The 17,532-nt window shown below is 35.5% G+C and overlaps 1 protein-coding gene across 1 annotated transcript in view; it reads left to right on the top strand.

Moving 5' to 3' along the window:
- The window catches only part of LOC145679021 (fatty acid synthase-like), a gene marked incomplete at its 5' end in the record, with an annotated part of 51,759 nt that overhangs the window by 19,012 nt on the left and 15,215 nt on the right, over positions 1-17,532 (top strand). The window contains one exon of the mRNA XM_081749622.1: positions 1,687-1,917. Within this exon, the coding sequence (XP_081605748.1) occupies positions 1,687-1,917 (231 nt within the window). The remainder of the gene's footprint in view (positions 1-1,686; positions 1,918-17,532) is intronic.

Raw genomic sequence — 17,532 nt, 5'->3', positions numbered from 1 at the left:
TGCAATAAAAATGACAAATTCCAACTTTCGAACCCCATAGCTCTGTGGCAACAGTCGTATCATAGCTGAGAATGTTTCTGAAGAATCTGGACACGCCCCAGTATTTAAACCATAAATTCTGAACCACTACCTTTATGCCATTCCAAAATACAGCCCCTTGAAACGTGCACTTTTCTGTACTTTTTCTGGTGATTTCATGTATTAGTTTGCAACCCTAAATCTCCATTTGGGCACACGATTATATATTCTCCGTGTACCTTGGCTTCTCCTGTACACATTCGTTTTTGTTTCATGTTCCTCTGATTAGAAAGTACTGAGCAAATGCGGTTTTCGTAAACGCTTGCAACTGCAGAAAATGGCACTCCTTCGACAACAAAGATGGTCGCCATTCAGGAAAATTGTATTTCCGAAAACGTGACTCATGTTATTGACCTCATACAAGGTTCATCGCACTCCACTTTTTATAATTTTCGGAGATGGTCAAGCAACCTGCTCTGGACCACTTCATATATATAGATTAGCCTAGCTATTTTCTCTCCTTGCTTAATGTTCTTAAAATAGATGTTTCTTGGCGTGAAAATGGAACGTGGTCTCTATGTAACAGATGAAGAATGTCAGGTGCCACACACAGTCTTTTGTAATTTTGTTTGAAAGTGACTACATAGAGGAAAGAGATGTTGAGTTTTTGACTGGTCAAAAAATCATCAGTGAGAATGAGCGTGAATGAGCATCAAATCCAATTACACAGCATGAAATAACTATTGATGCAGAAAGGGAATGAAAATGAATAATATAGGTAGGAGTCATCTAATCTGTTGTCACGATACTACTACGCATGTATGCTGCCATTATGATGATTTAAACAAATTCTTGGTTTATTGCTAAGAGAAGGGCATGTTGTGTTTTTCAGCTAACAAAGCCCAGAAACGTTTACAATGCAAAAATATCCCTATCAACAACTTAAATCGTGGCATATATAATGAAACTAGACGTTGTGAAATAACCCTGAATCCACTCAACAGTGTTCAAACCGTAGATCATCGATCAGTAATATTTATGTCAGAAAGAAATTTGTACTTCCAATACATAGTATGACGTAGTCGATGAGATTCTGTACATCGTTTCGTACTGGCTTCGAGAAATCATTGACTTTCATACTCGTGGCATTACAGTTGCATTTCTGCCACCACTGAGACTAACGTGACGGAGTGATAATGAGCAGTCGTGATGTACCATATTTCTTCCACTATGAAATGCAGAAATATAATGGTACTCATACCTCATTCTTCGACAATGTATTGTATAGTCCTGAAGTCACTCATGTTAGACCAGTTTCGGTCACTACTGAACTGCAACTTTGTAGCCTCTTTCCGGTTACTGCTTCGAAAGAGAGTTGTTTGCGAACATCATGCATTGTGATAATGATTGGTAATCATTTTATTTCCCTCTTATCTTCAGTACATCGATTTCAAATAGTTGATTTTACGTTAGTGAAGTTGAGAGTGCAGGTCTTGAGGGAATTCACGTCCCTAAAAATATATACTATTGATCGTTTACCGATGTGAATTCCCTTAAGGTGTACCTTTGCAGCTTATAATATTTATCACACATGTTGATAGATATGGTTTTTAATACAATCTTAAAAAGGAAAATGCAGAAAGTAAAAAGATATGTCTATTTTTTCAGGTAGGTGACGTAGAAGAAGTTACTGCTATGGCCGAGATATTCTGCAAGGACAAAAAATCTCCTTTGCTTATTGGATCCGTAAAGAGCAATATGGGTCATTCTGAAGGATCATCTATTCTATGCTCTATTGGTAAAATTATCGTTGCATTTGAAACCGGTATTATTCCACCTAATCTACACTTTAAGAAACCTAAAGCAAAAATAGCAGAACTCTTCAACTCAAAATTACATGTAAGTGAGATATGAATTCACATAAAATCGGATATTTTCAAATCTGCAATGAGAATAAAAACTATTTTATTATGTGTTTAATATTTACAGAGAGATGTTTGGCTTCAAAGAAACATTTCGTATGAAAGATTACTGATACCATCATTACGTAATTCTGAATGTACTGGTGCGTGTCATTCCTCTGCAAGACTCAACGGAAGTTCGCGAGATGTTACTGCAGTTGTCATTCCAAAAGTTAAATGAAATGATGATATTAACTGTAAATGCAAGTGAGGCAGGTCTGTATCTAGGAGGGTCTAGGGGGCCGTTCACCCCCTAAATGGTTTCTACCCCTCTAAATTTTTCACGGTAGGCTTGCAAATGACCTATAATATCGTGATGAACTAAATATGGTTGAATTGGGCTCACCCGAAATTCAGCCGGGTTCCCCTAACGTTTTTGGGCTGGATACCGACCTGAAATGAGGACTGTGAATGCTATACGTAAAGCAATATGAATATCTACAGAACTCACAGTGAAGAAAAACGATTACATTTCCATATTTTGTAATATCAGTATTGCACACCAATTCAATGTCACTTTCCTAGGTACTCACAGCTTTGCATTTCCAATATCGCATCGTTTCTGCCATATTTAGGGAGATAATTCCCTGTACATGATAGAATGCAATTGCATGATATACTTCTCTCGAGTACTATATTATTTACAGTTGATATCTATATTGCTTTGATCTTCTACAATGATCACCACAGTGACGTCTATTGAATGCTTGCAATCTTACAGTGAAACGACATCCACGGGAATACTTAAAGGTACATAATGGTGTGGTCGAATATAAATACATATCTCGAACACTGATTAACATTATGGGAAAAACTTTTTAGAATCTTTGTGGCATAATCTGGAGATATAACAATACTATTGATGAAGATAAACTATAAATGAAACTGAAAACTATTTCTGAAGCAATAGTCTAGGCAAATTATTGTTGAACCGGGAACAAATTGCAATACCATTTCTGTTAACGGGTCTTACATAAAAATTTCTGAGGAAAACGGTGGCGAAAAGTGTGCCACTCTCCGAGGTGGGGATAAGGCCGCTGTGGATAATTTTCTAACATGGCCGACACGCCCTACTACTATTCACAAAGTTTCACCTACGCGCCTCCTGTGCCCCTTTTAATTAACATAGAGCAATGAGTAATACATCTTTGTAAAGCTTATAGAACGCAGATTCCAACGGTGTAACATTGGTTCACATTTTGCCCACGAACTAGAAGAAGAAGAAGAAGAAGAAGAAGTTTTAAAAATTACAAAAAACTAGATTTTTTCGAAAATATTTCAACTCTGGCAACACTGTGTGTACAGCAGAGCAACAAAAAATTCTTTATTACATACGTTACACATTTATGTGTAAGATGTACAACAGTCATTGAGATCTAGGCCGAGGAAGATGTTCCAATATGGGATACGGTATACCCTTTATGGTCTGTATCACCGATTCCAATGGAGAAAATAGACCACTATATGAGAACATCCTGCGACCATCCTATTTACCACACTATCATGACGTACATCGTTGTAAAGCATATAGAGCGCAGCTCTGTATTACATTGATCATAATTTCACCCACCAGATAGAAGAAGAAGAAGAAAGTTGAAAAATTACAAATAAGTTATTTATTCATAGACTTATTTATTATGGAAAATTATACGCATGCTGTATCACGCATTTTATTGGAGGGTGAGAACACCCTGCAATGTAATAGTTGTCGTCATTTGTTCCAACCGGAAATTTGACTAATAGAAGTGGAATATGAGTCTTAACAGTCTAACAAATGAAAAAAACTCAAACGGCGAGATTATTCTAATGTATAATTTAGTATTGGCTTTTTTAATGAAAAAATACCTTAGAGAAACGGTTTTGAAAAGTCTACCACTCTCCGAGAGTGCATAGATCTGCTGTGGTGAATTTTCCAATATTGGCGCCACGTTTCGTAGTACTTGATAACATTATATGTTGAGGATTGTTCAATATTTGGGATCTTATTCTTTATGTCGATTGAAAACAAATCCTTAAACAAGTTTTTTCAAATATTTTTATTAGAATATTTTTTCATGGTACTCGACAGTTTTACATCCAGTTCAGTGTTCAATAGTTTCCATGTGTTAGAGCTTACTTACATTAAAATCAATATATGCTATACAACTTAACCTATATGCATTATGTCGAAAATAAGAATTACATGTAAAAGTTACATGTACAAATGTAATGTGTATACAATTATGTTAAGTTCTGCTACGTGGAACTGTAAATGAACTAAGTAATATTTAACACTAATAAATTTAAATTTTGAAAGTTAATTAACGTACTTGGAATGGTTCGTAAGCAGCTATAGCAGATAAAACTCTTTGCTTATAATATCACTTTTATCTCAGTCATCATCATTATTAATATCCACAGAATTACAACTTGTACCTCTACAATGAAAACACATCATTCCTTGCCTTCTGCATACGTACTGTGGAGTAGCACATTGTGTTATGCTGCTTCTGCCTTTCAAATTTTAATAAATAATTGGGTGCTAGTGATTTATGCATTTTCACTGGTGTCAGATGTTCGTGATGCAATTCACATATCTAGCTACATGGATCCATTTCATTACCCATCCACTGTTGAACCTGGTGATACACTCGTTCACTATGAAATTTGCATACAACTACTGACAAGTAAACCTTACGTTTGGGTGAATCGAGTTGCTGACTGAGACACATATGAGAAAGTAGTACTAAATGTGGTCAGTATTTCAGTGAAGTTGTAGGTGCGAAGCTCCAGGGGTTTAGGAGATACAGCTACCAGAACATCACATGAAAGTACAGAATAGTCTTCATACAGTTGAAGGTAAAAGCTCTCTAAGATCTCTTGTAACGACAAAAGGTGAATAACAAATATATGGGTACATATTAGGACTAGGGGGAAGTCATATAGTAAGGGTTTACCTAACGGCGGCCATCTTGAAATCCGCCATTTTGAATTAAGGTTAAATTTTTAAAATAGGAATAGGGTCATGTGATACATGATTTAAGGCGAAAATTTAATCAGAAGAACAATGGTGACGTTAATTTTGATTTACGCGCAATTGGTAAAAAGTTACAGGGAAATTAAATATTGTTGCAGCATGTGTATGTCCTTTACCCCACCTTGTAAATTTTGTATTAATGATAATAATTAAATAAAAAGCAGGTGGATAAATATTAGGTCCATGGCAAGAGTTGCCTTGTTGGCGGCCATGTTCAAATCCGCCATTTTGAATCAAAGAAAAGTTTTAAACAAAACGCATAACATTGACACCTTATTAATAGCAAATTTTACCATAAATCCAACGGTATAACCATTTTTGCTTTATCATTAACCAGCACAAAATTAAATAGATCGCTCCTTACGACTACTGCTTTGACGGAATTGTTAACAACAAATGTGTCAAGTGTAACTCGATTGCCTTTGTCAGGTGTGCTCACTGTGAGCAGAGCATTTGTGCAAGTCATGCACTCCTTTCTGAACTACATATTGAATGTACTAATTGAGGACTTTTCTGAAAGAAAGACCCAAGTTCAATTATGACTCAATTCCACTTTGGTCATTTTTCCTTAAATTAGCAACTTGTTTATGCGACAACAAATGCTGGTTAATAATAAAGCAAAAATGGTTATACCGTTGGATTTATGGTAAAATTTCCTATTGATAGGGCGTCAATGTCATGCGTTTTGTTTAAAACTTTTATCTGATTCAAAATGGCGGATTTGAACATGGCCGCCATCAAGGCAACTCTTACCATAGACCTAATATTTATCCACCTGCTTTTTATTTAATTTTTATCATTAACACAAAATTTACAAGGCAGGGTAAAGGACATACACATGCTGCAACAATATTTAATTTTCCTGTAACTTTTTACCAATTGCGCGTAAATCAAAATTAACGTCACCATTGTCCTTCTGATTAAATTTGCGCCTTAAATCATGTATCACATGACCCTATTCCTATTTTAAAAATTTAACCTTAATTCAAAATGGCGGATTTCAAGATGGACGCCGTCAGGTAAACCCTTACTATATGACTTCCCCCTAGTCCTAATATGTACCCATATACTTGTTATTCACCTTTTGTCGTTACAAGAGGTCTTACAGAACTTTTACCTCCAACTGTATGAAGACTATTCTGTACTTCCATGTGATGTTCTGGTAGCTGTATCTCCTAAACCCCTGGAGCTTCGCACCTACAACTTCACTGAAATACTGACCACACCTAGTACTACTTTCTCATATGTGTCTCAGTCAGCAACTCGATTCACCCAAACGTAAGGTTTACTTGTGAGGGAGGGGGTCCTTCTGGTTTCATGTGAACTGTTGATTTTGTCGCTCTTGGTGTTTAGATTTGAAACCACCTTTCGTTTAGTGTACCCCCTGAACTTCCGCCATAGTTTCGTGACCAGCAATGTGAACTACTTCTTTCAATTTCCCAGCTATCTTGGAAACAGAAACATGTTTCTTAAACATCTCATTTCTCTTGAACATTTTGATAGAGTCACATTTCCCTAGGCCATACGGGTTTGATGTATCGCACTCTAATATAGCATGCGCGAAAAGAATGTGACAGCAGTCTTCTTTACCAAGTTTTTGCTTAATTTTTTAATATCATAGACAGTCTTGCTTTGATTCTCGGCAGAGAAAAATATCATGATACTCATTACTGAAGTGATGTATTAACAGGATCAGTAGATCAGTGTCATCACGCGTGTATCACGCGTTGGGCTTGTGTGTATGAATATTTTCCCCTTAACTCCCCTCCATTGGTTCTCCCTTTTTTTCTTGTTATCCCTATCTGTCTTGTAAGCATAATAAGTATCATCAAGAATAATTAACTCAGTGTTCTTGTTGAAGCCAAGTTTCACTGATTGCAGTCAGGTCAAAGTTGGATGATAACACATTACAAAGGAATGTTGGCATTTTTTCTTAAACCTCTGGAGTTTTTCACATAGATACTTATAAGAGTACACTTCTTCTTCAGTTTGTTATTTCTAAGAAAATTGTACACAATAGATGTTTCAGGAATAGACAAAATGTTCCCGCCCACATTTAAAAACTTCACATAGAAGTTCCCCTTCTCGTCTGCATTATTTGAAGTCCATTGACTCCTATATTTTTTCTTTTCGTATCTTACCTAAAGAGTCAGCTTAATATCAGATGGTTCTTCGTGGAGTGTGACTGGAGTCAGCACCTCTTTGTTCTCTTGTCCGCTGTCCTGGTTCTTTGGCCGAAGATTGCTGCAATGTTGCTATATCATTTTCTTCTTGTTTTTTCGGTGTCCAAAACGTAACACTTGATATTTCATTTTTAAGTGCTTGTAAATCACTTAAGATTTATCATTTGCTGTCAAAATAAAGTTTGTCAAATTGTAGCTTTGCTCATTTGTTACGGGACCTTTCTTTTTTCATTTACACTGCGAGTACTTCATTTTCACGGCCGGTGAAAAGTCTTCGTGGATTATGACAGTACAACCCCGAAATCCATATGCATTTTTACTAATTTCATCTTTCTTCTACATGACGCTAATTTACTATTATCGGTGTGCTTGCTTCTTCTGATAGTATGCGGACTTTCCCGATTTGGTAATAATTAGGTTCAATTTTTAACTGTTGTTTGCAAGAGGTTTTCACAAGATGCTTCGTATCTTCCCAAGCTTCTTTGTCTTTGCTTTGAATGTTCCCGAATATCAAGTTGTTGTTGCGAGATTGGTTTCCTAATTTATCTATTGTAATTCTGCTTGTTTCCACTTGTTCCTTTAACAGTCTATTTTGTGCTTTAGCTTGTAAACTTCCTTACAAACATTGGTCGATTCTTTACGGAAAGAGTTCATGTCATCACAGAGTCCAGATATTTTCTTGTCCATGTCTCCTAGTTTCTTGTATAATTCATCGATGGATTTCGGGCCTGGATTTAGTTCGACATTTCCGATAACTAGAAGCATTAACACCACCTTTCCCGCTAACAACGCACAACTAATGCCTTTGCTTCATTGCTTTGTTTTTCTTTCAGACTTCAATACTTTACCACTAAACTTGCATTGTATATGCCTATTCTTTGTCCCCAAAACTCTACACCGACACCCATCCTTTCACACAAGACTTATCACGAGAGGTCTCACAACACAAATCCACTCTGGTCGATTGCTATAGTTATTCACTTTTGAAGTTAATATAGGAATTGTCATTTGTTTACTTGTATACACACTTTCTGGTTTTCTCTCACACATTATATTGCGAAAACAAAAGTACATATGGACAAGATTCGGAATCGTTAGATAACCAATCTGTTATTTCGTATACCTCTTTGCATCTCAGAATGAAATGCGGTATAGACAGATAAATAACCTTCTCACTCAGAAGAAGCTCTCTCTGTACTCTGATTGTATTTAACATCATGACCTACTATTATTTCACTGTAAATGTTTTCGTATATCTGCATGCATATAATGATTTGTGTTTCAATAAAGGTAAGTACTATCTTCTAAAGAATTGTAGGCACTGAATCCGTATCTTCGAATTATTTGGTTATTTTAAATGCCACTTGATTTTCGGAATCAATATCCTGTATTTATCTACATATCTCGCATGTAATGACTTTAAATCCGTTTCTTTGTTTAGGTGTTACACAGCATCAGGGAAAAGAAATAGTAAGTACTCCGAAAAAGAGAACTTAAATTTTAAATCAGACTGAAATAACAGGTTGTAAAATAAATTAATATTCAAAATGCACTTAGGAGAATTATGTTAAGCTGTGGTACAATATTATGTAGTTAGTGTTGTCCACGATACCAAGAAGTCAAGACGAGAGACAAGACAAAACTTGTCTCCTTTTCGATACGAGGAACTCCCGAGTATCTTTGGCAAATAATCGTTTAACACTCTGATATTTCAAACATTGTTTCAGTGTCAAGTTTCATAGTATAACATGACGGGAGCTACGCTTTCGAAGTCCACATTAAACTTTAACCAATCAATAAAACATTGCGAAACATTATTGTAAGCATTTATATTGTGAATTATTATTCACAATATACATTTATAAATTGATAAAGCCGTTGTAAATAAACTAAAAGAACAAATATCAACTTTTATACATACTGTCAAGTCATTAGGCTTATCAATTTAATGGGGACACTTAAACATGGGACAACTTACCAGAGAAATATGGTGTTCGATTATCTTTCCGCTTGAGAATAGCTCTGATGTAGGGTAAATGGAATGGTGTTTCGATTGAATTTAAACACTTCTTCCAGCACCAAAATTATATTCGAGGTAGAATTGCAGTATAAGAAATCTTACGAAAAACATGTCGCAAAACGGCGACTAAACTAAACCGTTACTTGGAACGCTAGGTCATCTCCATCTTTCCTTACCCATTTCTCCTACGTATGTATCGTGGCGGACACAAGTCTTTGACCTGGTAATAGCGACTGCTTTGAAACAAATGCAGAGTAGGAGAATTAAATCTGTCATATCTGTAGTTTCGTGTGGAGAAGAAACAAACTTGTGAACCAAAGGGTTAAGGAAAACTCATATTATTAATATAAACTTTGCCGAAGATTACTAACTTATATCATCATAAAAGAAATACGAAATACTTTTTGAAACGAAGAAAAATGACATACAGCTTTGTAAGCGGAGGCAAAGAAACCTACCGTAACCATACTAAAGACAAATCGTTTACAGCGTGGTGACCGTGGCTCAGTGATCAAGGTGCTTGGCCACTAATCTGGAGGATCTTGAATCGAATCCATGTCGGGTATTTTTTTTTACTTTAGGAATATTAATGGCGATTGATCAGCGATGACACACGTTTTATTATATTCAGATACTTGAATACTCGGATGTTTCAATACCTGAACTATCAAATCTTCAGGAATAATAATAATTATTATTATCTTGTAGAAGATTAAAAATTAGAAACTTATTATCGCTCAGGTCATACCATTACAAGCAGAAACGTGACATTTGGCAAAACAATATTTCGGTTTTGTTTAATGTTACCCATGGGAAGAGGAATTTCTAATCCCGATTCTAAAACAAAACAATCAAAATCGGGATGAGAATTAAAGTGCGTCCAGTAAGAGAACGTCTCTGACAGCTCGCAGTGATATTGTCACTACTCGAGTGTCAAGGTTTTTTTCGGTGCAACTGTAGTGGCAATTTAATTAATGGTATAAGACAGAGTGATCGTGGTTGGTAACACTGGTATCAAAATAGGGGCTGCAATGTCCCACCGCATGTAGTAAGAAACGTCAGAGACCATCTCTTGTTGGCCGTGCTATAACATTTTACATTCGAGACGGGGCAAGGCTAACTCAAATTATCGTCTCGCTTTGGAGATGAGAATCGAGATGAGGCGAAGAGTATCGTAAACACTTATGGTCTTATCTCGATTCTTGGAATATTGTATTTCCATCTTTAACCTCTACGGTCCCGAATTTTTTTTTACTGCACCAAAAATTGTTTCTGAATATTTTCTAGTTAGTTATATGTATTTCAGTGTATTAAAAGCAATTTATATTAAAATGTGCCATAGGGGCAGAGGGAGGGCATGTGCTCATTTGAGTACTTTAGAGGCGTACTACATATATTTATTGTAAATATAAAAATAAATAAAGGATGTTTTTGCTAGAAACGAAGCAAGTATTAGAAGCTAGGTATCAATAAAGATTTAGTTGTTTTGTTTTGAAGCAAAATTATTTATTTTAACATCATTCGTGATACATTCAGTGTGAGTATAATTACTAATGAGAATTTAGTTGAATTCACTGCACACCATAAACGACTTTTTGCAATTGTTTAGTGAAAAATCAAAAGTTAATGGCAAAGATATCGTTGCAGTGCTTACAACAAATTATGCTATAATTTTCTGATGTATCTTAACAAAATGAGAAATAAAGAAAATGTACTAGTTGTATATTTTTACCTTCAGTATCTTATAAGATAAGCTGCTAACATAATCATGTACATTCAATGTTTCATTAGAACAATCATGCATTTTACATCTCGAGAATAATGTGACCGTCAGCCCGGCCACAAAACTAGGATTTTGGACGAACAGTGTATTTCTTTTTTAACTTTTATTCTTGCAACGAAATCATTATTTTACTCGTAGAGAAGAAAAGCTATTTTCCTTGCTGGTGAGAACTACAACTCTTTCCTTGTCTGCAGGTGTTCTTCAGTTGCTCTTATCGTTTCTCACGATGGAACAAAGAACTTGTTATTTTTCAATACAACGCTTATCGTCTGGACAAAGTGCTTCGTAGTAGCAAGCTCAATTTTTTCTTTCCCTAAAAATAGTTACCAACTTATAGTTTTCGTTACCATGACTGTTCGATATATATTTTCTCCACAACAACATTTATTAAGATTGGGAATATTTTTGGACACGAAGTTGATATTCTGTGTGAACGAAGTTTCGTCGTCTGTCGTGTTCCCATGTATTCATATTACGTCATCCTCCCTACTGTGAGAACAGTGTTCTTGGCTTGCAGGAGTCGTAGGTGAAATGACTCATTCATACAATTACCAACGTTCGCTCCTTTCCACTGAACTGTTTTATGTATGATAGTAGTGTATAAAAATCTACTAGTCCACTAGTTCAGATTGCAACACTTTTTTTAACTATTACTTCCAAATTTCGTTCCCACGAGACCGAAACAAAAGTTGCCAGTGCTCTCCATTGTATCGTTGTCATATTTGCATTGTGTATTAATGCAGAAATCTTTGATATTTCTTTATTATTTTGTACAACGCACTACCAACCCTAAGTATAGCGAACGGGTTGTTCCCAAGCGTTAGGAGAAGGGGGAAGTGAGCCGAAGTCGTCGTAGGAAGAAGGCAGGAATACTTAAATATGTAAGAAAATTTTACCTTGTTGTGAAGCTAATAAGTGAACGATCATTTTTTGAGAATGTAACATTTCGCTGTAGTCAAGGAACTCCATCGTCAATTAGTGCTTCCTGTACCTCCCCATCCCCCTTTCATAATTACGCAGTGAAAGTCTCATCTCAGTGCGAATCATTAGTTTATAGTGCAAGTGATATTAAATAGAAGGGCTATGTTTCTAGTATTCTTATACAGTGTGCGCATATCTACGTTTACTATGCAATGTTAAATGTTTTAATTTTCATCATTTCGATTATTTGATTACGTTAGTGCAACTTCTTGTTTGAGCGTTTAAGCTCTGTAAAGTGAAAATTTTGTGTGTTGTTAATATATTTCTCTTTCCGCTCCGTATCCACATATATGCATATTTAATAAATAAGAATTCATTTAAGGAAATACTGTCGTCTTCATTCATGTGTGTATGAATCCCTGCGAGCATTCGGCTTGCCAGTTACGCATATGTATACGTATGCACACGCAAAAGTAAGTGTAATACAAAATGAGTCTTCAAAGCACCAACGTTGCTCATGTCAAATCACTTGTTATATTTCAATATTATCAATCTGCCCCTGAACAGAGTATGAGCCTGGACCAGAATTGTTATCAGCTGTTTTCTTAGGGAGTTCTCCGGAAGCCAGCACCCAAGGGAAACGGTAGGTAGCAATAACTTTACATTTGCCATGTGTAATATTATCTAGCATGCACTGTTGTTTTCATAACATATAACCTTGCAGTGAATGGATTTACTTGGTGTGGAACGCAAGAAAACAACTTCTATTTTGCAAGCAAAGGAAAGCTTCGCAGTTTATGCATTTAGTCCTTGTTCTTTCTCTGCATTTTTCAAACCTACATCGATACTGTGATTTACCAGTATTTACTGAATCATACTTTACATGATATTGAGGCATAGGCATAATATTTTGTTCTCTTTTTTTCACAGAAATCACCTTACTGTTATTGTTACTTGGCCTGTCAACTTTGGGACTGTCACGTTTTGTGGGTCAGACGCTAATAGAGAATTAACAATGTCTGATCTAAACTCTTAACAGATCAAGATCGTCTTTTTTGGTGTACCTGCAAGCTTACAATCTATTTTATTCAAAATACAACAGCAAAATCCAAGAAATGAGTGTATACTCTTACAGTCCATTTCTTAGTCTTAGTGGAGATTCTGTAGTACGAAATCAATCTATCTTGCAAATCTACACCCCCATTTTCTCATTATAATGTTTTACTACAGAAGGTCTAGGAACACAAACATGATACTTATCTTCTTTGCTGTATCTTAGGACTTGATCTTGTGGTAAACTACCAAAAGCCGTAGATACCAAGAGAAGACTCTTATTGTTCTTCCATTTAACTATAACTATTTTACCATCACTTCTACATACGAATCACTTTGCCTCTTACCATTTCCTTATTACTCTTCAGATTTTAGGAAGGATTTAGATATTACTCTTGTATCTTAGGACTTGATCTTGTGGTAAACTACCAAAAGCCGTAGATACCAAGAGAAGACTCTTATTGTTCTTCTATTTAACTATAACTATTTTACCATCACTTCTACATACGAATCACTTTGCCTCTTACCATTTCCTTATTACTCTTCAGATTTTTAAATGCTCTTCCTGTTCTATTTCGCATTACTGTACCAGTACAATATGCATTTGCCTCAAATACCTTTTCAGCAGTGGACAAACTAGTAAAGAACTTGTCAGTATAAACAAATTTTACAGAACCCATTCTACAACTAATTTTTTACAACAGCTCCTCCTATTCCATACACTTTCGCTAACTCTTCAGGAAATGTATTTTTACCTTGATATTTCAAAAAATTAGAACCAAACCATCATACGCTGCTAGAGCAATTTTTTTAATCTCCAAGGATTGGGCTTAGAAGGAACATACTGCTTCAAACTTTGAGTTATTTTCTGTCCTGAAAAAAGTATAATTTGTTCGTCGATAGCAACGGACTTTTGTTTGTGGCAGCAGGTTACAACCGTGTTGTATCTCATCAACTATTGGCTTCACTTTCCAAATTTTGTTCCAAATTTTGTTCCAATAGTTATCTACTAAATGGAACATATTTATTTCTAAATGCAATTAAAAGAAAACAAAACTTAAAATAGCTTTTGAAAGATAAAAAATATTTAGCAATATGAAAAGTACTCAAATGAGTACAAGGGAATAATATGTATACATAATTCCCGAAGTACTCATCTGAGTACATGATAATTTTCACTAAGTTCTGAAATGTACAGAACGTCCAAATCACGAGTAATGTTTTTATATCAAGAAGTTTCTATTAAACTACAAGAAAATAATTTTTTTCTACTATACCGAAGGTAAATCAAATAATATACTCACGTTTTTTTTGTCAGGAATTTCAATCCCTTCCTCTCTTGCTGCAACCATACTTTTGAATCTAACACTGTATGCTCAATGCTGCTATCTGATGGACCCAGAGTGCACTAAATTTGTTCTCGAATGAGTACTTGAGAAGCGAAACGTGTAAGGGTGCGATTGAAATGAAACGACATATATTTACGTAATATTAAAATGAATGTACTCAAATGAGTACTGGGGACCGTAGAGGTTAAGTAACAACTGTTCTGTAGAGTGAATCTTATACGTTATTTTGTTACTTTGTTTTTCAGAGCTCGCTCAATCATGGTATTTTTATAGCAAAGCTTTTATAATTACCTCTGCATATTCTACAAGTTAGTTTATTATATGTCTTTCTGTTCAATGATTTTCAGTTATTTTTATTACAGTTATTTTCCATAATACGTACAGTAGAATAATTTCTACACAAAACTTTAGTGGAAAGCTTTCGTTTAAATTTGGGTAGTTGCAGAGGTGTGCCTTCAAGGTAAAGAACCCCTTTCTCGAAATCCCTACGTTTAAGTAAATGTTGCTAATTTTTAGAGCAACCTTAAAACTTTTAATACCATTATTATTATTATTATTATTATTATTATTATTATTATTATTATTATTATTATTATTATTATTACTGAAGTGTTGTTAAGTTAATGGTTCACCATGTTCCACAAACTTCCGCCTAGTGGGCATTGTGCTGAACAAACACCCTGTGTGTAGGTTTTCTCCGTGTTCCGCTTCCTCCCACTTTCTTTATTCCAATATTTCTTTCATTCTCATCACCGACTTCTTCTGTAGCTTAGCCGGCATAACTATTACTTAAAACAAATTTTCTTATGGCTGTTGTAAGTTTAGTAGCCTTTCTTTCTATATGAAATTTGCCTCGAAACTTTCCGTTTTAACATTTAGCTAGTTGTAAGGATGTATCCGGATGGTATGATCCACTACGACCTACCAGCTCCACCCACCGACCAACTCTGCTCACTGCATTGTAGACAGCATCTTCTGAATAGCATATTTCTTTTAACACTTGACCCTTACCATAGAATCTAAAAACACGTTTCTGATTGGTTGCAGTTTGCGACTGTGCAAACCAAGCCCGCAAATAGTTGAGGTTAAATTTATATCATGGCAGTTAGGGTGGAACAAAACGAGCACTGCGGGTCTTCTAACCCGTGGCTACTACTACTACTACTACTTTACTACTACTACTACTACTACTACTATTAGCACTACCACCACTACTACTACAACTGCTACTTATACAGTGGAATCGTATGGCAAAACTGCACACGTAACGTAAGTAAATCACTTTTTTGAGTGTTATATTTGCCTAAAAATAAAAAAATCTTCGCCCGGGTTTGAACCCACTTCAACAGCAAGTATAATTACTAGCGCATCTTGCTAGTACGCTTGGCCACGAAGACCGCCAGTAAAAGACATTTGATTTCTGCTACATTTATATATGCTACGTGGCGAGAAACTGACAACTCCAACTAACCAGAACCGCGTATTTAGCTCCTATGAATAGGGTCGAGCGTGATTTTAAAATAAGCTTCTGAACACTGGTCAATTTTTGTATGTTTCCATTTAAAGTCTCCAAGGACTTTAAGGTCTCCATTTCCCTTTTTCATTTGCTTCTGTTTACTTACCTGAGATGAGTATCTCTAAGTAAAAAAAAAATAAACTTGAGGTATTTCTGATATTGATATTTGTAATTGTAATAATAGCAATAGGACTTATACAACTACTTGGCTTTCGTGACACACAGAAGGTGAGCTTTTAGAGGAGCTAACTACAGGAAAACATACTTTTTTAAATCACTGTAATATATAAATTATTATATTAAAAAATGAATGTAACTATGTGTGCCTAATAAGTACGGCCAAATTGCAGTCAAATGAAATGAATTTTGGTATATAGTTAGGCCTTAATCCAAACTGGGTTGTTATCATATTGCTTTCATTATAAAATATCCTAAGGGATAGTGGGGATCCGAATGTTTGCGAACAAAATTGACTATCTTAGAAGATGTTCAACTTACGGAGCTGAAATTGAGTATATTAACTCTTTATTGAAAATGATGAGAACGTCTCCTAGGATTTTTAAAACTTCTTCTTTATGGGGAGGGAGGGCAGTTTCCATATATGGTAAATTGAATGTGGGTTAGGTTGTAAAAATAACCGAAAACGATTGATATAATTTGAGAATCAAACAATACAGTGCTTCGCATCATATACTCATATATGCTTACGATCAGAGGCGAATCCATAACGCACTTATGGGGGGTTGTTGTAATACTGCTAGTTACTGCTACTTTTAAGAGCTCATAACTCTGGTTTTATTTACGTATAAAAGAAGAATGTTTCTTCTTCTGTGCGCGATCGCTCCCCTTGATCCGCCCCTGCTTACCATGCGCTTTCTACTATAATTATTGCTGAAGTATGTTTATTATATGGAGCGTTTAGAGCACAGGGCAATCAACCCATAAAGTTGTGAGAAAAATAGACATAAAATTTGTAACGTAAGCTTGAGTACGTTGGTCCGCTTACCTTGATTTGGGACTTTAAAAATTTCATCCTTTTTTCACTGAAATGTATCGATAATTCAACAAGGAAATAATTAGACAATGATAATTGAATTGAAGTTGATCGTAATTTTACCCATGACAAACACTTTGCCGTTTTATATCGTAAAGTCAGATCCATCGTTATTGTAATAGAGCAATGCTTGAGCGATTGACCGTAAAACTTCAAACACCGATCAGTTAGAATTTCACAACCTGGTTGTATTACAAGTGTAAACTCTTTAGACGGTAGAGGAGAGGCCGTGGATAATGTGTCAGAATTGATGACGATTTGTTTTGGTGGGTCTGTAGTTCATGGTAGATGATGGGTCGGAGTGTGTCATAGTGGGTCAAGGTGGATAGTGGGTTACGGAGGTTCATGAGTCAAAGTGTCATGGTGGGTAGTGGGTCAGTGTATCGTGGGTCAAGTTTCCATTGACCCAGGCCATCTCTAGGTTAACTGGTTTAGGTTCGGTTTACACTTGAAAGAGAATGTGTCCGTTTATTTCAGAAACCTAACTGTAATTTTGTTCAGTTTTGTTTGAAATCAGACATTATATTGCCACTTTTCAAAATATCCGTTTAATTTCATAAAAGTTCCAAACGATATGTAATGGATTCGTTTTAGGTTAAGATATTATGAGTCTGCTGTCTCACTTTTGAATGGAATTAGGATTACCCATGGGTTTTTT

The sequence above is a fragment of the Thermobia domestica genome, chromosome 2, assembly GCF_964235325.1.
Source record: "Thermobia domestica chromosome 2, izTheDome1.hap1.1, whole genome shotgun sequence".
Classification (NCBI taxonomy): domain Eukaryota; kingdom Metazoa; phylum Arthropoda; class Insecta; order Zygentoma; family Lepismatidae; genus Thermobia; species Thermobia domestica.
This window is presented reverse-complemented; position numbering and strand designations above follow the sequence as displayed.